This window comes from Neofelis nebulosa, chromosome 2 (assembly GCF_028018385.1).
Source record: "Neofelis nebulosa isolate mNeoNeb1 chromosome 2, mNeoNeb1.pri, whole genome shotgun sequence".
Lineage (NCBI taxonomy): Eukaryota > Metazoa > Chordata > Mammalia > Carnivora > Felidae > Neofelis > Neofelis nebulosa.
Genome location: NC_080783.1, coordinates 61,805,449 through 61,826,424, shown reverse-complemented (window position 1 = coordinate 61,826,424; position 20,976 = coordinate 61,805,449). Strand labels below are relative to the sequence as shown.

General features: G+C 37.6%; 1 protein-coding gene across 5 annotated transcripts in view; it reads left to right on the top strand.

The window, feature by feature from the left end:
* DCAF17 (DDB1 and CUL4 associated factor 17) overlaps positions 1 to 20,976 on the top strand; it is a 45,686-nt gene that overhangs the window by 15,817 nt on the left and 8,893 nt on the right. For 2 of the 5 annotated variants that reach the window (XM_058714188.1, XM_058714217.1), the window contains exons 9-14: positions 4,825 to 4,967; positions 8,273 to 8,382; positions 11,853 to 11,943; positions 12,577 to 12,660; positions 14,785 to 14,940; positions 15,717 to 15,809. In XM_058714188.1, the coding sequence (XP_058570171.1) occupies positions 4,825 to 4,967; positions 8,273 to 8,382; positions 11,853 to 11,943; positions 12,577 to 12,660; positions 14,785 to 14,940; positions 15,717 to 15,809 (677 nt within the window). Of the gene's footprint in view, positions 1 to 4,824; positions 4,968 to 8,272; positions 8,383 to 11,852; positions 11,944 to 12,576; positions 12,661 to 14,784; positions 14,941 to 15,716; positions 16,274 to 17,195; positions 19,393 to 20,976 lie in introns of those variants that run through there. The other 3 variants (XR_009257268.1, XM_058714204.1, XM_058714195.1) reach the window with 3 other exon arrangements.

Sequence of the window (20,976 nt, the reverse complement as noted above, 5' to 3'; positions counted from 1 at the left end):
TTGAAGTTGTAAAATGTGTATGTTTTAATGGTCAAAACTATATAAAAAGATATAGTCTGAGAAACTTTGCTGCCATCCATAAAAGTCCTTCCATTCTGTTACTTCCCTCCCCCAATTCCACCCTGCCCCTATAAGTAATCATTATTTTTAGTTTCTAGGTTATGCCTCTGTTGTTTCTTTTCATAAAAATAAGCAAACATGCAGGGGCGCCTGGGTGACTCAGTTAGGTAAGCATCCGACTTCGGCTCAGGTCGTGATCTCATGGTTTGTGGGTTCGAGCCCCGTGTCAGTCTCTGTGCTGACAGCTCAGAGCCTGGAGCCTGTTTCCGATTCTGTGTCTCCCTCTCTCTCTGCCCCTTCCCCCGTTCATGCTCTGTCTCTCTCTGTCTCAAAAATAAATAAATGTTAAAAAAAAAAAATCTTAAAAAAAAATTTTTTTTTTTAAATAAATAAATGCTTCCTTACACCAAATGTAGTATATTGTATACTCTGTTCCGTACCTTGTATTTTCATTAAACATGTAAATGTTAAAGCAAACATTTATTTAACAGAAGAAATATATAAGATTAGTACCTATATTTTATTGAGATAAAGTTGATGTATAGCATTAGATTAGTGTCAGCTGTACTTGCCAGTGATTCCTCATAGAATATTATTAAGGCTAGACGTGAGGCAAAGAGGAACTCTTGATGGTTTTGTTCCTTAGCCATATTTGTCCCAGGAGCCACCTCTATACGTGTAAAATTACAAATAGAGACTGTAGTCAAGCATATGGTAGCCACCTTTCGCCAAACCCGACATGCTGTCACCCACAAATTCAAAAGGTGGCCCTCCAAAGCCTTGATATCCTGACTACAGCTCAAGAAGACACTTATGCTAATATTGAGACTAAATGTTATGTATATATCCCAGATGACTCTAATCTCTATCAAAAGTTTTAGCAGACATGCACACACAAATTAAAGCAATGTCTGACTCTTCTCATTCTCTCAGTGAGTGGGTTTCTTCCTGGTTTAGCGGACATGGATAGTCTTGGTGGAAAACACTTCTACTAGCTATGATAGTAATTATGCTAGTCTTTTTTATTATGGGGACTATTGTTGCTACATGCTCTGTGTAAAGATGTCAGACAAATTATCTCAATGATGACTGTAGGAAACATCCTATTCTTATGATGAGACCTCACGCATGCCTCCAACTCAAAAATATCTGCAACTAGGAGCCCTTCCTGTAGTGAGATAGCTCAGGGTTTTTATGCCTCCCATTAGGTAGGACCTGCAATCCCTTTCAGCCTGAAGAAGCTACAGGAGATGAGAGCTTCACCCTTCAACACCCCTTAAGAATAAGGATGATAAAAATCCCATAGCAGGGAATGAGACAGGGAAACTGAAGGGGACGCCATGAGGGAAAAAGCTGGTTTTTTTCCCCTTTGCTTCTTTTCTGGCTTCTCTTCCTGCTAGGACCTGCATCTCTACCCCACATTACACATGCCTTATAATGAAAACAGCCTAAGCCCTTCTTGTAAGGGACAAGGAGTTGATGACGCTCTAGAATAAATGACATCTAAGGAAGGCCCAGGTGAGAATGACTGGATGAAGCTATCATATGTGCATTGCAGGCCACGAGAGCTAGACATCTCTACACCAAGACCCCCTGGCTCCTAGGAAGAGAACCTGAGCCCTCATCTTTGTTCTAACCATTTCTTGGATGCCTGAGAGGACACATACACGAGACTGCCATCCTCAATAAAAAAAACCCAGACCCCAAGCAGTGATGAGACTCGTGCTTCTTTCCTCTCTCAGTCTCCCAGACAGTTCATCTGTATCTGTTTGCTCTATATCTTCAATAAACTCTGCTTTCACCTAAAAAAAAAAAAGAAAAAAAAATTAAAATTTTTGTGTACACTACAAAGTGACCACTGCAGTAAATCTAGTTACTACTTTCACTATATAGTTGACCCCCTTCCCCTATGATAACCATCAGTCTGTTTTCTGTCTCTAGGAACTCCTATAAATAATGCCCCAATGAACATAGGGGTGCATATATCTTTTCAAATTAGTGATTTTATCTTCTTTGGGTAAATAACCAGTAGTGGAATTGCTGGATCATATGGTAGTTCTGTTTTTAATTTTTTGAGGAACCTCCGTGCTGTTTTCCTTAGTGGCTGCACCAATTTACATTCCCAGCAACAATGCACAAGAGTTCCCTTTACGTTACATCCTCTCCAACTGCTATTGTTTCTTATCTTGTTTTTTTTAATTTTAGAGTGTGAGTGGGGGAGAGGGGTGGCAGGGGGAGAGAGAGAGAGGGAGAGAGAGTATCTTAAGCAGGCTCCACACTCAGCACAGAGCCTGATGCAGGGCTCAATCCCACAACCCTGGGATCATGACCTGAGCTAAAATCAAGAGTCAGATTCTCAACCAACTGAGCCACCCAGGTACCCCTCTTATCTTTTTCATAATAGACATTCTAACAGGTGTGAGGTTTTGATTTGCATTTCCCTGATATATTCCCTATATTTTAAAATTCCAGAAAAATCTTACTATAGCTATTCTTTTATAAACAGTACAACATTTTGTACAATTTATATTAAAACTCTGAAGTATTGCTTGACCTTTCACAGACTCAAAGCATTGTAATCATTATTATTATTTTCTTTTTTCATGCCTCTCTTTTCACAGTCTAGCAAGTAGGAACCCCTTTTGCTGACTCTGTTATTCTTTTAATACTACCATGCCATCCTATAAATATCCTTTATCACAACAACTAGATGGTTCAGAAGGATCTTGAAATTTCCTCATGACAAGACATAGAATCAGCTACTCTCTGAGAACTTCTAGGACTCTAGTTGAAAATAGTACTAGAGATCAAAATTTCAGGTTACTGGGGACCCATCAGAATTGTGATTAGCAGAGTCCCACTGCTACTCTGGGGCCATTTTTAGCAACTGCTGAGAAAAGTATTTCTTTTTAAGTGTATCTTTTTGCATTGATTTTCTTCTGGTGTTAATACCTATTTTATATTCTCTATAACATACCTACTTAAAATTTTAGCCCCAAATTCAAACTCCAATTATATTTTTTCTTTTTTTATAATTTTTTGTCATCCACCATCATTCCATAGCTACTGTATTATCACATATGATGTTTGTATTTCTTTCATAATTTATCTAACATTTTTAGCTGAGTTTTCTGTTGGGTTCATTTTTTCCTCATTAAGAAGACTTCTTTATATATTAAGAATATTACTTTCTTCCTAAAAGCTTTTTTAAAAAAAGCACTTTAAATATATTTGATATGTTCATACCTGTCTCTTCCTCAGCACTGTCAGTTTGTGAATTCACTTTTCATTATTTTTCTCCTATATATAGGAGCCAGTAGTAAAGTGTCTTATGAAGAGGCCTAATAAAGCACACACTTCTTTTTTTTTTTTTTTTAAGATTATTTATTTATTTTGAGAAAGAGAACCCAAGCAAGGGAAGGGCAGAGAGCGGGGGGAGGGGGGGGATGGAGAAAGAAAATCCCAAGGAGATTCCCTGCTGTCAGCTCAGAGCCCAACACAGGGCTTGATCTCACAAAACGATACGATCATGACCTGAGCCCAAATCAAGAGTCGGAAGCTTAAGTGAATGAGCCACCCTGGCAACCCAAAGCACACATTTATATATGTAACTTAGGGCTCTTGAGTGAATGGGTCTTCCTAAGGCAAGCCCCTTTACTGGCAGTGTTGGCCTCATAACCAAAGATTAAACACTAAAAGCAAAAGGGTAAAGAAAGAGTCCCAAGTAACCACTTGCCGAAACAGAACGTTTGGTATATTCTAAAGCTGTAGTCCCTTCCACTTACGCACTTGTGTAAGAGTGCATCTGTTTTACTCTACTTAAAATTAGTTGACCTAAAGACAACTAATGACCTGAGCTAAAATCAACAGTCAGATTCTCAACCAACTGAGCCACCCAGGCACCCCTCTTATCGTTTTCATAATAGACATTCTAACTAAAAGGCACCAACAGATATTTCTTTTATGGTGTTAGTCTCTACAAGACAGTGAATGGCTAGATTTATCTAAACTAGTTAACTTATCTAAAGATAATACTAGTGTTAGTCGCCATCCTTTAATAAAGCTACCACTGTGACAGGACCTGTCCTAAGTGGTTACATTCATTATGACTAATATCACTTATATACTGGAAATCTTAAGACTGCTCGTATAAAATTTGCTAAGTATACCCTGTTAGTCTGGAATATGGAAGATCTCTTCCTCACATCTGAAGGAAATTATTAGACCTAATTATGTTGTAGGATTGTTATGAGAGTTGGAAATCGTGTGTAACTCAGAATCGTATACATAGATGTCTAGTAAATGGTAGCTGTTTTTATTAGGTATACTTTGTCATTTTTTGCTATCATAAGCACCTTGGTCCACTTTTTTATCTCCACTCAGCTGCAGGTCACACATGCCCTAGAAACAGATGTCTAAACTAGTTAACTTACTAAAGAGAATACTAGTGTTAGTCGCCATCCTTTAATAAAGCTACCACTGTGACAGGACTTGTCCTAAGTGGTTACATTCATTATGACTAATATCACTTATATACTGGAAATCTTAAGACTGCTTGTGTAACATAAAGTTGACTTCTTGCATAACATTTGTTGCCTACCAGCTTTCTCTTTTCTTAGCAATCAGCCCTTTCCTGATTATATTTTATTTCTTAAATGTAGTAATTTCTCATTAATGAAAGTTCATAGATGATGCATGCATCATGAATGTTCCAAGGCTACCAGAACAGAGAAACTAATAAATTCCTTTTGCCCATCTCTACAGACTCACCACCACTGCTTTTTGAGGTGTCCTCCCTGGAGAATGCTTTCCAGATTGGAGGCCATCCTTGGCACTATATCATCACACCTAATAAGAAGAAACAGAAAGGAGTTTTCCATATTTGTGCCCTGAAAGATAATTCCTTGGTAAATCATGAGTGATCAGACTTTTTAGTAGCAAATGTATATCAGAAATTCTTTATTTTCTACTTTGTATTAAGAATTCCTAAGAATTTTTGTTTGTGTTAATAATTTGTAAACAATGTTAGGTACAGAAGGATACAAAGAATATAACAAACGCCTGTGTATACTACGAAGAATTTAAAAACATTAACATTTGAAAATGCTTAGTGACCAAAGATTTCTCATGGGATCTCGTGCAGTGCAACACATCTCCCAAGCTCCATAGTGGGAATTATTGTTGCAGTATGTTCAGGCTGCCTCTGAACTTGCTGGTGGAATGTGTAGTTGATTCTGTTTTTTCGTGGTTTGCTGCTATTTGCTTTCCAGAGCAGAACCAGGTAGAACTCTGTTGGTCACAATGTAAGCACTGAAACACTTTGAATTTTCAAGAACTTTAGTTATTTACGGCAGAATAGGAAGAAATGATAAGACATGGTAAGACAATAGAAATTTCTACTCCTTGAATTCATTTTTATTTTCTTTTTGAAAATGATTTAGGCACTGATTTATCATTTAATTTAATTTAATTTAATTTAATTTAATTTAATTTAATGAGTGCCTAATGTGGGCCGGGGACACCTTCCTTCCTTCAAGTTGCTTATGCTCTCTGAAGCACACATGTAGATAAGTAAGATGCAGTCTGTTAACGTACAGTAATTAGGATAAGTGCCAAAGAGTGGATGCACAGTGATGATGGGTAGAGGGGTTCCATCTTTGTTTTCTGTTGCTGAGTTAGTGTAGTTTATTTCTGGAACCTCCTGATATATGAGATGAACTTAATTTTTCTGAAGCAGACTGCACTTATTCCATATCCATCTCTTCCAGGACCGTGCTCAATCAGTCACTGTTCGATTCAGTGGCTTTTAGAGTCACAGGCCTCCTTACACCACACTGAAGATCAACATAGTCTTGGGTCCAGTTATTTATTTCTGTTGATGTCGCCACCAGGGAACACTATGTATAGTGTCTTCTAGTTTCCTTCTGTCGGAACATTGTTCCCTTCCATTTTCTCATTTACCTGTCACATGTGGCAGCTCCAGTGACGTCCTTTTTTACAGTGGCCTCTCTAGATAGAGGCTGTCATGACAAGTCTGTGATTTGATTATTCACCTCTCAGCCAGTGAGCGTTCTTCAACCACCAGGACCTGTCATAGTCCTCTTTCACTTAACTTTTCCATCCTGTCAAACCCCGTACAATTCTAGATATTCTTTTTATATAAGAACAGATAATATATATTATTGTGTGTGTATGCACACACACACACACACACACACACACACACACACACACAAAATGGCTTCCAGCATCTATACCAAGCATGTCTATCAAGTACTGTCCTGTAATAACTGATTATAACATCTAGTCAAATCTGAATTTCAACATATTCATAACTAATTGCCAAATCCAGGGAAAGTTTTCAATCCTTTTGCCAGACAGCTTTCTGGTAAGGACGTTAATTTAAGGATGCATATGCCCTTTACTTCCCCACCTGTCAGTCAAAAGAGTAGATTACCCAAAAACACATGCAGCCAAACTGAAGAATTCAGAAAATGTTTCATAGCTTTCTATTAAACTGAGCTTTAAAATCTAGCATTCAAGCACATAATAAAAACTGCAGAAGCTGGTAATAATGCTGTCTTATATTTAAAAGATAGTATTTTTTTGCATGTTATAGTTATTACAATGAAGAGAATCATCTAAAGAAAGATATGTGTAGTATGTGCATGTTTGATATTAAAGGAATATCTGGAGCTAATGCCATCTTGGATATGTTAATTTTAGTGTTAGCAAACAAGGTATTTAATTCCATTGATTTTCTTATGTATATACAATGTGATAATACCACCATTCCTGTTAGAAATTATTAGGATACTTATAAAAATTCCTTAAAAATTAAAACATTCACTAGTACAGAATATGTGTTAAATTCCATTTTTTTTTTTAAGCATGGAATTCAAAAAAGTAGCCCCCACCTACTTCTCTAGTCTCATGAATGGACACCATGCGTATTTTCTAGGAGCCAGAATTAAAATTTTTATTCATGTGTATGCACACACATGCTGTATGGATTAACATTTTTGTGCTTCAGATTTTGCCATCTCTTGTAGCCATTTTGTACTCATCCTTTAAGGCTTACTTCAAGCTCTTTTTTTCATCCTGAAATTCTGCTCACTTGGGTTGAATGCTTGATAATATCCTGTGTGTGGCTTGATCACTTTGTTTTCTACACCGTCTTATTCTTTTCTGTTCTGTTTGTGTTTCTGCTTCCCTTTTTGATAATGAGATTTTGACGGCAAGGGTTATGTTTAGTTCATGTGTGGTCTGAACACCTAGTGTGATACTTGAGACATAGTATCCTGTCAGTATATGCTAGTGAAATTAGTAGGTTAATATTTCAAAAATATGAGTATCTAATAGGAAAGGTGGTATCACTTCATTTTGTGTTGGAAAAATTAAAGAAATTAAATGAAATTAATGTATCCATGCTGGTATTAGTTCCCAGTGCTCCTTTGTATAAGGTAAAACATTTATGTACATATGTGATCATATATCACGGAGGTAACTTCTCTTTATTTTAATGTCTAAGTGTCCTGCCATGAAATAAATCTCTCCTCGCCTAAAAGGCTAAGCAGACCTAAAAGGCTATTAGACCATTTCCTCATTATTAGAGGTTAACATCTGACTTATCCAAAAAGATTATGTGACCTGTTTCTGAGATTTTAGATTGGGTTGCATATTTATTTGTGTGCTATGCACGCTTTTCAATAGTTTATTAGGGATGGGCAAGGGAAGAAGAAGTTGTAGGGGACTGCGTGTGCATAATTATACAGAGTTATATAATGGAAAGTCCTTGGGCTTTGGAGTCAGAGCTGCTGTTTTGCAGCTGCAAAACATTGAGCAAATGATTTGTCCTCTTTGTGATTTTATCCTCATCAAAATGGGGGTAGTCACATGTGCTTTGAGTATTGTTAAAATCAAATGAAATGGCTCTAAAACATCTACCGCAATGTCTGACACAAAATAGATGCTTGAGATAGGATTACTGTTAGGTTGTTATTTGTGAGGCAAACTGTATGGTACAGAGCAGATGTTCTGGATTTCTCAAGTATGACTGCCCAAATTCAGTTCTTCTGCATATCCCAGTTCAACTGTTGATATTTTCTTTTCCCTGTAGCTTTGATTTACTGATCTATCATTGATGTTAGATTTGAAAACCTATTTTATTCTCCCTTAATCTTTATTTTCAATATTTTTTCCCCAATTTTAGGCAAAAAATGGGATCCAAGAAATGGAATGTTGTTCTCTAGAATCTGACTGGATCTATTTTCATCCTGATGCTTCTGGTAGAATAATACATGTTGGCCCCAATCAGGTCAAGTGAGTATTTTTTTAAATTTTTTTTTAAGTTTACTTATTTATTTTGAGAGAGAGAGAGAGAGGGCAAGCGAGCACAAGTAGGGGAGGAACAGAGAGAGAGAGGGAGAGAGAGAGAGAATCCCAAGCAGGCTCCACACCAGCAGCGCAGAGCCTGATGCAGAGCTTGACTTCATGAACCCTGAGATCATGACCTGAGCTGAAATCAAGAACCAGATGCTTAACCAACTGAGCCACCCAGGTGCCCTTCAAGTGAGTATTTTCATTAGTTGCTTTAAAGCGAAAAGTAGCTTTTGGAAGCATTTATTGGCGTGTTTATTTTTGCCAGCTCACTGCTGACCCAATTACAGAAATAATTAGCTTGTTGTAGGTTGCTTCCTCAGAGAACCTGACTTTATTCTTTCAGCCTCCTCATTACTGTTTGTAGATATTACATTTAAATAAATTCTTTGGTGGATGATATATGGGTAAAAGGAGATTCAGATTGGCTTGTCTTCATCAGGTTTTAATTCTCTAGGATTAATGAGAGATGATTGTTTTTGGTGTAAAAGATAGCTTTAGTGCAGGAGTTGTTTGAAGTGAACCTTGTTTTGTTTTGTTGACCCACATCTACATCCAGGTGACCTTTCCTTCCTTGAAATACTCTTCATTTGGCATCCTCGACACCACAGTTCTCCTGAATATTTCCCTCCCTCTTTGATGTGTCTTTCTTCATGTCCTTTCATGTTCATCCTCTTCTGGAGGAAGTCTTCCAGACTTTAATTACTACATGTCCTCAGGATTTAGACCCTATTTTCTTCTCACTCTTCATTCCCTTTCTGCATGATTCTATTTATTCCTTTGGCTTCAAAGATCATGTGTACACCAAAACTCCAAAATTTATATCCTTGCCCAAATTTCTCATCTAAGCTCAGCCAAAAATCTGGAATTATTCTTAACACTTTGTTACCTTCTTGTCTTTCTTTCATCATATGCATATACTCTTGACTTTTCATATACATATTCTCATGTACATTGCCCCCCATCTCTCTCTCTCTCTCTTTCCCTTTCTCTCTCTCCCTCTTGCTCACCCCCTCCCTGTCCCTTACATACACACACACACACATACATACACACACACACACACCTGCACCATATATCCTGTGAATCCTTTGTTGTTGTTGTATTACTAAATTTTCCTAAATCCTCCTCTTCCTGCCTTTGGCCATTGTCACCATGTTGGTCAGACCATTGTCATCATTAGCCTGGACTATATTAATAGGCTACCTCCTGGACTCCAAGAATTATTTTTGCACTCTTTAAGTCTATTTTCTTCTCAGCAGTAAGAGCGATTTTTAGGAACATTAACAAACACAAGAACCTAACTAAATGGATTCTACTTTAACCTTCTTATGGCTTCTTGTTCCTGAGATAAAGACCAGCATACTTAGTATGGTCTGGAAGATCATCCTCCCACTCAGTTTACTTCAGCAGTGCCGTCATTTTAGAAAGCTGGGGGCTGTTTCCTCTGGAATGTGTTTCCCCTCCCTGTTCTGCCTAATTTCTATTCATATTTCATGCCCCAGCTTAAATATCCGTTTTTGCAGAGTCCTTCCCTGAGACCCCTCGTTAGATTCGCTCCCCCATCACATTTTCATTGCACCCACTGTGTCATGTTCTTCTAACACAGCAATTTTAATTAGTTATTTATGTGATCATCTGTTTAAATATCTAGCTTTAGAATCAGCAACTCCATAATGACAGAGAAAGAGTCTGTTTTGCTGATATTTAGAACCCCAGCACTTGAACATAGTGCTTAGCACAGAGTAGCTGCTCTGTAAGTTTGTTGAATAAGAAAGGTATTGTCTGCCTTATTTATTCCTCATGCTTCATGATAATTAATCTACTTCTCTGGATTGATTATAAAGATGATAAAGGGACTTAAATAAGATGATGAACTTTTATAAAAAGTCTTAAAATCTGTAGTTTAGCTTTATTAAACCATACTTTTAATGTTTGTTGCTACCCACCTTTTTAAAAAAAAAAAATTTATTTCTTTTGAGAGAGAGAAAGCGTGCGTGCGTGCTTGTGTGTGTATGTGTGTGTGCGTGTGAACGAGCAGGGAAGGGGCAGGGAAGGGGCAGAGAGAATCCCAAGCAGGCTCTGTGCTGACGCAGGGCTCCATCTCACAAACTGGTGAGATTGTGACCTGGGCTGAAATCAAGAGTCAGACACTTGCCCCACTGAGCCACCCAGGCACCTCTCCACCCACCTTTTAGTAGTACTTTGAGTTTAAGAAAATAAGAGCCACAGAATGTGTGCCCTTTTGGCAGGTTCTAAAAGATAGGCACTTTTAAATAATTAAGATAATGAATTGAGTAATTTAAAATACAATCTGATTTCTTTGTCTCTGGCAAAGAAAGCCTCCTGGCTCTCTCTGGCCACTGTGGCTGCTACTCCCTGCTATTCTTTTTGCTTGCATTCTAGATTTTATGCTTTAATAACATTGTGCTTTTGAAGCTTGTTAATGCTGTGAACAGATTTATGTGGGTGGTGAGCAAATTATTTTATTTTCTCTTGCTTAATAAGTTTGATCCATAAGGCCATTTGCACTCAGAAAACCCAAATCTTTAAATATAATCCTACAAAAAAAAAAGTATTAAGTAAATTGCAGTTTTCAAATATTACTCTTTTATGAAAACTCTTAGTTTAGGCTTAGTTGCTAATCGAGTCTCTCCCTTTTTTTAATTTTAATGTTTATTTATTTATTTTGAGAGAAAGAGAGAGCCAGGGAGGGCCAGAGGGAGGAGGAAGGGAGGGAGGGAGAGAGAGAGGGACTGTGTGTGTGTGTGTGTGTGTGTGTGTGTGTGTGTGTGTGTGTGGACGAAAGGCAGAAGGGCAGAGAGAGAGAGGGGAGAGAAGGAGGGAGAATCCGAAGCACAGAGCCCGACATGAGTCTCAAACTCACAAACCATGAGACCTTGACCTGAGCCAAAATCAAGTGTCAGACACTTAACTGACTGAGCAACCCCAGGTGCCCCAAATCCAATCTGTCATATAGTTAACTCTGAGTATTGGTCATTAATATCTCATGATAGATTCAGAAGTAAAAAATGCCAATGTCTAGTATAATGCCATTGTTAAAACTGAAACATTAAAGACTTGTTGCAGGACAACAAAGATAAGGTTCTTTAAGAGTAACTTTCAGTAAGCCAGTTTGAAAGATGGCTTAAGCCTGAGGAAGCTGCTTCATTACCTACCTCAGGAGTACCTGTTGTCACAGGTTTTTCTGTCTAACAAAATCTCTGAATTTGAAGGAGTTTCTGGACACTTAAGTGATCAGACATGAACATTTCAGACTACTCAGGAGGAGAGAACTAACTCAGTGTTGTTACTGTACTTTTCATTTGTTAAGTTTTATTTCAGTAGTTCAACTTTACCACTTTGATGGTGTGTTGAGGTCTTAGGTTCTTAGAATCTTTTTTCCTTTTCAGAGTTTTAAAGCTAAATGAAGTAGAAAATAATAGTGCCCAGCATCAGATCTCTGAAGACTTTGTCATTTTGGCCAACAGGGAGAAGAACAAAGTAAGTCAGGAGTAGTTTAAAACTCTTTGTATATCACTGTCTTTCTATTTGAGAATATAGTATGCAAATGTGTTTGTCTTTCGGTGTGGCTGAAAAGAACAGCACAATCCTGTAGAAATCTGAGTGTTTTTGTCTGCATAGGGAGCTAGGCTTAGCCTCATGCACAGTTGAGATTTGAAAAGAGGTGATTATATTAAGCTGTCTTTTGCTAATTTCTGTTTCCTTTCTGGGTTTCTCTTTTAGTTTTTATTGATGAGTTATCGACCTTTGGGTTTAATTAATTGTGCAAACTTGGAGTCAGTTGGGTTAAATATGAATCAGAAATCACATACCATGCTTTAACTCCAGGTAGTTGTTTTCTTTTAGTGTGCAAATTAAGAGCATGAAGAAAATTATGTGGAGAGAATTTCTAAAAGCAGATCCACTACTTTTGGTATTTTATCCATTAATTTATTATAGTAAAGTATTTTTGCTAATTGGAGGATCAGAAATCTGCTTTAGAATTTTCTCAGTAGAAGAAAGAATTATGGGTGTTGGAGAAGGGTTGATTGTTTAACCAAATTTAATACAATTTTGCTATTTGCTGTACATGATAGTACTCATCATATCTTTTTATTTGTCTCCATATGATAGAATGAAAATTTACTAACTGTTACAGCTTCTGGACGGGTGGTGAAAAAAAAATTTAACCTTCTGGATGATGACCCAGAACAAGAGGTATTACTTTAGCCAGACATAGCAAACCAAACGAGTGTGTACTAGCCCTATGGTTTTTAAATTATGCTTCCCAAACTCTGGGGTAGTGGTTCGGGGTGAGCAGTTCCATACAGACTTCGTTGGTAGGATTGTGCGTGCTGTTTCAACCAATGCGTCCCCATCATCTGCTCTTCTCATATTAGAATTATTCATAAGATTTTGTTTGCAGGAAGATTTATAGAGCCAAAATAATTTGAAAACACTACTAGCTTATTGCTTGTTAATATATACAGGGTTTTTTCCTTTTCTTTCTTGTTTTTTTCTTTTTTTTTTTTTTTTTTAACGTGCACACTTTGTAGGGAAATATATCCTGATGACTTTATGGCTTTTCCTTTACAAGACACAGATATGTTTATTAACGATGGTGGGCCAGGGAAGAAGGGTGTGAGGGTGTGGTAAATTAGTTCAGCCTGTGGCCTGAACTTGACATTGCCAGCCACTGAGCTAATACATTTTTATCCTTTTCTTTTAAAGAGGCATTGAAAGTTCTTATGAAATCAACTGGCAGTGATAATGCTTTGAATATATAACCATTGCATGAATACAAAGTCTATTTAGACCAGATAATTGTATTCGTTCTGTGACCATTTCTAGGTAGAAATATTAGAGTAGCCTTCTAAGGATAGTTTTTGAAAATCTTTTTCAAAGGTTAGAGGTTTCCCAGTATGTGGCTGCACTCCAAAAAGTATGTGGCTACATGCCATATATATATGGCAACAATAATTAACAAGGAGAAGGTGGTAGCAAAAAGAGAGACAGTCTCCATCAAGAGCTTAGAAAACAAGGTTTAGCCTGCAAAGGAAAAACCAAAAGGGATTGTAACTAAAAGCTATAAAATCACTGACACCCAGGCAAGAAGTCACTCTTTGAAGTTTGACCAAGGTAATATTAAGGCAAAAAAGTAAATAAAAAGGAACCATGTATAATAAATCTGATAAAGTTTTATGTTATGGGTAGTAAAGGCAGAAAATATAAGTGGATTAAAAAGTAGTTTTACCAAATGTAAGTGAAGGATTAGTATGTGGTGGTTAAAAGAAACTTGTGCCTGCCAAAATGTGCCTTCCTGTAGCCCATCCTCGGATGGCTGGCACAGATCTGCTTCCCCTGTGAGGCTATTGGAGTCCCAGGTTTTCTTCTTTAAACAGAGTTCTGAGGGGTGCCTGGGTGGCGCAGTCAGTTAAGCGTCCGACTTCAGCCAGGTCACGATCTCGCGGTCTGTGAGTTTGAGCCCCGCGTCAGGCTCTGGGCTGATGGCTCAGAGCCTGGAGCCTGTTTCCGATTCTGTGTCTCCCTCTCGCTCTGCCCCTCCCCCGTTCATGCTCTGTCTCTCTCTGTCCCAAAAATAAATAAACGTTGAAAAAAATAAATTAAAAAAAATAAATAAATAAATAAAATAAACAGAGTTCTGAGGTTAGATTTTTCTCTTGTAAGTCTTTACCATCATTAGTCATTTCCAAGAAATATCTCTTATCCCAGTTCTGTTCTGTGGGTTGGATTTCAGTTCCTAGTTAATATTCTTCCTCAAGTGTAAGCAGCCATTTTTACTTTTTTTTAGAGAACCAAAAAGAGTTAAAAAAAAAAAAAAAAAAGATGACAAAGAGAGTCATAAATAGTATGTGATAGGTCATCAGTTCTTCCTGAAATGACTTGTGATTTTCTGGTGTAAGACTCTTCTGACACAGTAGGTAGTTTTTAGGTTTCAGAACTGAGCTGCATATATTTAGTACTATCTGGGAACCAGTGAACACACACGTCAGAAGCAGCAGTTGAACACCTCTTTGGAACTTGGAGAAGTTCTGGGTTGCTGTCATAATAGAGAATTTCAATAATACTTTGGCCAAGATCTGCATAGACTTGAGTCTGTTAGAATCTGTGGGATGCTGCTTAAGTCTTCAGAATCTTGGGACTTTTACTAGGCATAAAAGTAGAGACACATTTCTGCTTATGCTCTCACCCATTCATTCTTCTTTCCACATTTTTAAAATAGAAAGATAATAGAAGAGTTAAACTATGAACAGGAATAATCCTAAGTGGATAACTGGATTCTGCCCCTTTTTCCTCTACCTAACCCATCCGTTCCCTAAGACTTTTAAAATTGTGGACTATGAAGATGAGCTGGATTTGCTTTCTGTGGTAGCTGTTACCCAAATAGATGCTGAAGGAAAAGCTCACCTGGATTTCCACTGTAATGAATATGGAACTTTACTTAAAAGCATTCCACTAGAGGAGTCATGGGATGTGGTGAGTAGAGTCCGTGGAATTCAAAGTTGTAAGAATTTTCTTCATAGGTCACATTCATTGAAACACGTGCTACTGTGTTCATGTCAGTCCAGGCTCGCCTATACCAATGACCACATCAAAGAGGTATCATCCGACCGGACAAAAACGAGTACTTCTTAAACCTTCCTTCCCTGGGAACTAGAGGACGCCTCCTTTCTGGAGGCCCTGAAGATAAAGTTTTATGTTTTATTCTGAGACATGCTGTTTATTTCCTTACCATAGTCTTAGGTTTTCTCACATTTTATAAGTTTGATAACATTTTTAAAAATAGAAGCGTACTGTGTTGAATCCCCCCAGTTATTTAAGAGATGATATCTAAGCATGTAGGGTTTCTAGGCACTCTCAGAAATATCTGTTTACTTTTTTGATTATTATAGAATATAAAAGTTATAAGGAAGAGTAGCTGCCATTTTATCCAATCATTTGTTTTATCAAATATCTGAGAGGTTTAGCAACTTGCCCACTCTCACACAGTGAGATAGAGTACAGGCAATGGAATCCAGGTGTTCCGACTCCTAAGACCAGGGTTCTTTTTATTTTCAACATTTCATGTAATGCCTGCCTCATAAGGAATCTGCATGTTCATAAATAATGACAATAAACTATTTCTAGCAACTGTTTTGCCTCCATGTATATATTTGAAGATCTCTAGCATAGGTGCTATGACATTTTAGTGACACAGTTGTGAATATGGTTGTGTGAAAAGGAGATTTCATTTGGCTGTGTTTTCATTCCAGACATACAGCCATGAAGTCTACTTTGACAGAGACTTGGTACTACACATAGAACAGAAACCCAGCAGGGTCTTCAGCTGCTACGTTTACCAGATGGTATGTGACCCTGGCGAAGAAGAAACAACAAACAGAAGTTGTGAAAAGGAGTGAGATACTTTTAAAACTTGAGATGTAACTCATGAGACTTTTAGCCACATATCCAAGCAACTATGTTCAGTCCTCCTCTCTGTTATCTGTGTAGCAAGTTCTCCAGTATTTTCTAGAAAACATCTTGTATTGACCTCACATGACTGTGACTTCTTTTTTAAATTATTGCCATACAAGTGGTAAGGACTTCATTTTATGGAGAGAGTTTTTTAGAATGACATCCCAAGAAGTCTAGCATTTAGAGCTTTTAGCTAGGTGGTGATGCAAATATCAGGTGTTGGGGAGCACAAAAAAACAAATTGGTGCCAGTTGTTGGGAGAAGGTTACTGATGGAGAAGTGTTAAACATGGTTCTTAAAAGATGGTATGGAATTTTGATTGGTAAGACGACGCAGAAGAGACAAAAAAACAAAAGATGTAAAGGATTCAGAAAGAAATGCTCCATCCTGTATACCAAACTTTGCCTTAGGGTGAGAAATGAGATCCATAATGTGAAATAATACCTTTGAGCCAAAAATGTGTCATCATGTTTTTTAAATCATATATGTGTATATATGTATATGTTTATATTTATATGTAGCATTAGGAATTGGTTCTAGTTCTCAGATGATCTTTTCTTCCATGGTTTTATTCTCTTGGCTTGGTGTTCCCATTGGTTATTTACATTTCTATCACAGACTAATGTAAAAGATTCCAAGCAAACTTTAAGTGAAAATTTTTCCTGATGTGTAGCCTGTTTAGCTCTGAATATATCTAAGAATGTTGTACTCATTTCACCATTCTGTTTATTTGGTAAGTTTCCCAGTTCTGCTTAGGCAGTATTTTCGTACCTATGCAATAAGATAAAAGTATCCTGGATCCCCCCAGTTCTGTTCCTTGTGGAAGAGTAGATAAAGTCTCAATTCCTACTAGCGTGGGGACTGATTAGCTAGAAAAGGCTTTTGACTCTGGCTTAGTTGTGAAACAAGTATTTTTGCTTCTTTGTTAGGACCAATATAGATATAATCCTTGAACTCAGATAATCATTCGTCAGATTGTTAAATAAAAGCGATATAAGTCATGGGAGAAAATTGTTTCTTTTTGCTTCCTGTTTGAGAAATCCGGTTGCTGAGATCCACACGTTCAGCACATTTCTCTGATTCAGCCTCAAAAGAAGAACCAGTAAAAATAGAAGGGGAGGAAACAGCAGTGAAAATCATTGCTGAATCGAATTTAAGGTTAAAATATGGGATTGTAGCTTGGATAATTTGCATTAAAACCCTTTAGTGTTCCCTTTGGTTTTGGCCTGACCCCATGTTAAGAATGATGTGAATTCTGCCCTTTTCTGCCTTTGAAGTTTGCAGATAAATGTCAAGCTAATTATGATCAACAGTGCTGAGGAGAAAAAGGTGTTAACCTATTCCAGAGATCAAGAAATTAGTAGCAGAGTCCATAAATTTAAAAGAAATACAAGGAACAAACCTAAAACTATCTTTTGTGCAATAGGTAAGATTGCTAACGTTTTAGAATAACAGAAAATATTTATATGTGGCCAAAGATAAATCTTTTTGTGTCTGACCTTAAGTGTAATAACCATTTGGGCAAGTAGAAGTGATTACCTTGTGAGCAAGGTATAACTATCTTCATATATTAATTCTAATCCTTGTATCTCTACTAATGGAAAAATCCATTCTTGTTTTATGCATATTTAATATAATATTTGAAGCTTTCAGAGCATTTTAGAGACCTGATTGTGGTTACAGAGCAGTTGAATAATTATGATGTACCGGATATTGCCCCAAACTTCCAATTAGACACTAGCTATATCTAAACAGTCATGCCCAATGAATTTACATCTTGAAAAACAAGTCCAGTAAGAGGGAATAGATTAAAATACCAGAGAAAAGAAAGAAACCAGTGTTGTATGGGTTTCAAAGCAGATGCAGTGCTATGTAAAAGCTGAAAGCCTATTCTCCATTTCCAAGAGTGTTTCAGAAAAGGTTAAGACTTCAGTCCGGTTTGATTTTTTTAAGAAGAGGTTTATTGAGTTTCCCCATCTCCTTTAAGTCACTCTCTTCTTTTAATGAAATGATAGGAACTCATCTGCTCAGAAAGGCATCTGAGAATTAGCTGAGATTCTTGGCTGCTTTTTAGGCTGGGGGCAGGAGTGGGTGGGTGGCTAGAATACTTCTAGTCTAGGTATGAACTGACCACTGAGAAACTCCGCATGTTTCACCACTGCTAAAGTCAGACTAGACCAGGATCCTTATGCCGTATCAGCCGGACACTTTTACCTCAGTGTAAAAGACCACGGGGGGGGGGGGGGGGGGGGGGAAGGTCAGTTGTGGGCACTGTAGCAAAAGAAGGGTTATGCCCCAACTGGAAGGACAAGCTGTTCCTATTTAGGTTCAGCTGATTGTAACATTTTGTGGGAATGTGGGCTGCATGACTTTTAACAAGATGGTTGATAAAAAGATGCCAGATGATACAGAAGATAGTAAAGAATGTGGGAAATTTACAGATAACACACACAGCAGGAGACAGTACAGCACGCTTCCCAAAAAAGTGTGGGTGTCCCAGCCCCCCATAGTGGCATCGCAGCTGTTCATTCCGCCACCTGCCAGCCATGACACCGCCATTCTCTTGGGGTGGAGGGACGTGGTGGTTAATATCCTCCTGGCCCCACCTCAACCCCCACTCTCTGCCTGACTCTTTTAGAGTCTTCAGTGGTGTGGCCCGCCTACCTAACAGGCACTACTGATAGGCATAAAACATTATGGGCAACGTTTCTGAGTGTTTAATGCAAAACTGAGGGAAGCAATTTAGCTTCTTCCAGCAGGTCTAGATATTAAGCTGATGAGAAGCGTATTTCTACATTTCACTCCTTGCGATGCTGTGTTCTCACACTATCGAGGCAGCAAGATTATCCTTCTTTGACTTGAAAATGTTTCTCTCAACTCTGAGAGAAAACAAATCAAATCCTATTGTAGTTGCTGTTTGAACTGCCTAGTGAGGAGATGATGTTCTATTTAAACAAATTAAGGTACTTGACATTCTTCCACCAACTGAATGTTTTGTTTCTTGTACATATTTTTTAAATGGTAACTTACATTTATTGACTGCTTTCTATCTACCAGTCACTATGATAACATGTAAAATGAAATGGTTCACTCAACATTCAGAATAACCATATGAAGTGTGAAACTACTGTTATCCTTCCACATTTTGTAAATGAGTATCATGAGGCTTACAGAAGTTACTTTGCCACAACTAATAAGTGCAGAGATAGGAAACACATCCAGATTCTTTTGACACAAACTTATGCCAGATTTCCTCCAAAGCTCTCAAAAAGCAAATCATGTTACTTTGTCTCATATAAAGCATACCAATAATGATAATATTAGGTACAAGAAAATACTTAGTAAGTGTTTTTTTTAATGATGTCTGGATATCCAAATTTTGGACAAAGTTTGGATGAAATACAGTTGGCCTATTCACATATCTAACTTGACATAAATGATGGTTCTTCATTCAGTAGTTAAAAGTATTTTTTTTTTTTTTTTTTTTTGGGACAGAGAGAGACAGAGCATGAACGGGGGAGGGGCAGAGAGAGAGGGAGACACAGAATCGGAAACAGGCTCCAGGCTCCGAGCCATCAGCCCAGAGCCTGACGCGGGCCTCGAACTCACGGACCGCGAGATCGTGACCTGGCTGAAGCCGGACGCTTAACCGACTGCGCCACCCAGGCGCCCCAAAAGTAATTTTTTAAAAAGGTACAAAATATGGTACTCTCATCCTATTTGTGGTAATAATGAACACCAGTATTGGTAATGATTCATAAGTTAATTTGACTTCCTTTTTAATAATCTTCGTATTTCTTACCTTTCTTAACCATGTCTACATATGTATCTAACTTATAGAATTCTAGGGAAAATTCTGGGGCTAATTTCTGGTCCCTGTGTTGCTACAGAATCTTACAGAAGGAATCATTTATTATAGGCAAAGGATATATATTAGAAAGATAAGACCAACTGAGGGCTTTTCTCCATCATTTTATAATGAAACTTTTCAAACATACAGAAACGTTGATGGAATTTTACAGTAAGTACCCAAATACCAACTTCATGGATTCTAAATTTTACGTGTTGTATTACTATCTATCCCTGTTACTTTTATGATGCATTTCAAAGTAAATTGCAGACCTCGGTATACTTCCCCCTGATACCTCAACATCCATACCACTAAATAGAGTTTAATGTTCAGTTTTTAAAATTTTTGATGTACATTTACATGCAGTGAAATGCACAAATGTTAAATATAAATTTGCTGAGTTCTTGCAAATGCGTACATCTGCGTAACCCAAACCCTTTTCAAAATTTAGAACATAGTACTCATTCCGGAAAGTTTCCTCCCGTTCCTTCCCAGTCAATCCTCACCACACCTATTGCGTGTTAACTCCTGTTTTGGTTATTTTGCTTCACAGATTAAATTTGCCCATTCTAAAACCTTATATGAATGACATCATACAAAGTGGAATGCTTCCTTCATTCACCGTGGTTTTGAAGTTAATTCACTTTGCATGTACCAGTGATTCATCCCTTTTTATTGCTGACTAGTCTTTTGTATGAATGTGTCAATTTGTTTTTTCCAGTTTTCTGTGAATGGACACCTGGGCTGTTTCTGACTTTTTTTCTTTTTTTTACTATTGTGAATAAAGTGCTGCGAACATTCTTGTACACATTTTTTTGCGAACATATTTCTTTATTCCTCTTGGGTAAACATCTAAGAATGGAATTATTGGGTCCTAGGTAGGAGTGTGTTCAGTTTAATAAGCAATCGCCAGATCCCCCCCACCCCCACCCCTAAAGGATTGTATCATTTCACATGCCTGCAACAATATGAAACTTCCAGTTGTTCCACATTTTCTCCAACATTTGTGGTTCTTAGTCTTTTTTATCTTAGCATTTGTGGTGGGTATATAATCATCTCTAGTTGATACCTAGATTGTTTCTACTTGCCTCTAGCAGCCCTTTCTCAGGTCACCCTCTTTATCTTTTTTAACCCCACCCCCACCCCACCAGGAACTGCTGAAAGCATTCTTTCTTTGTGATAATAATTAAGATAACTCAAAAGCCAGC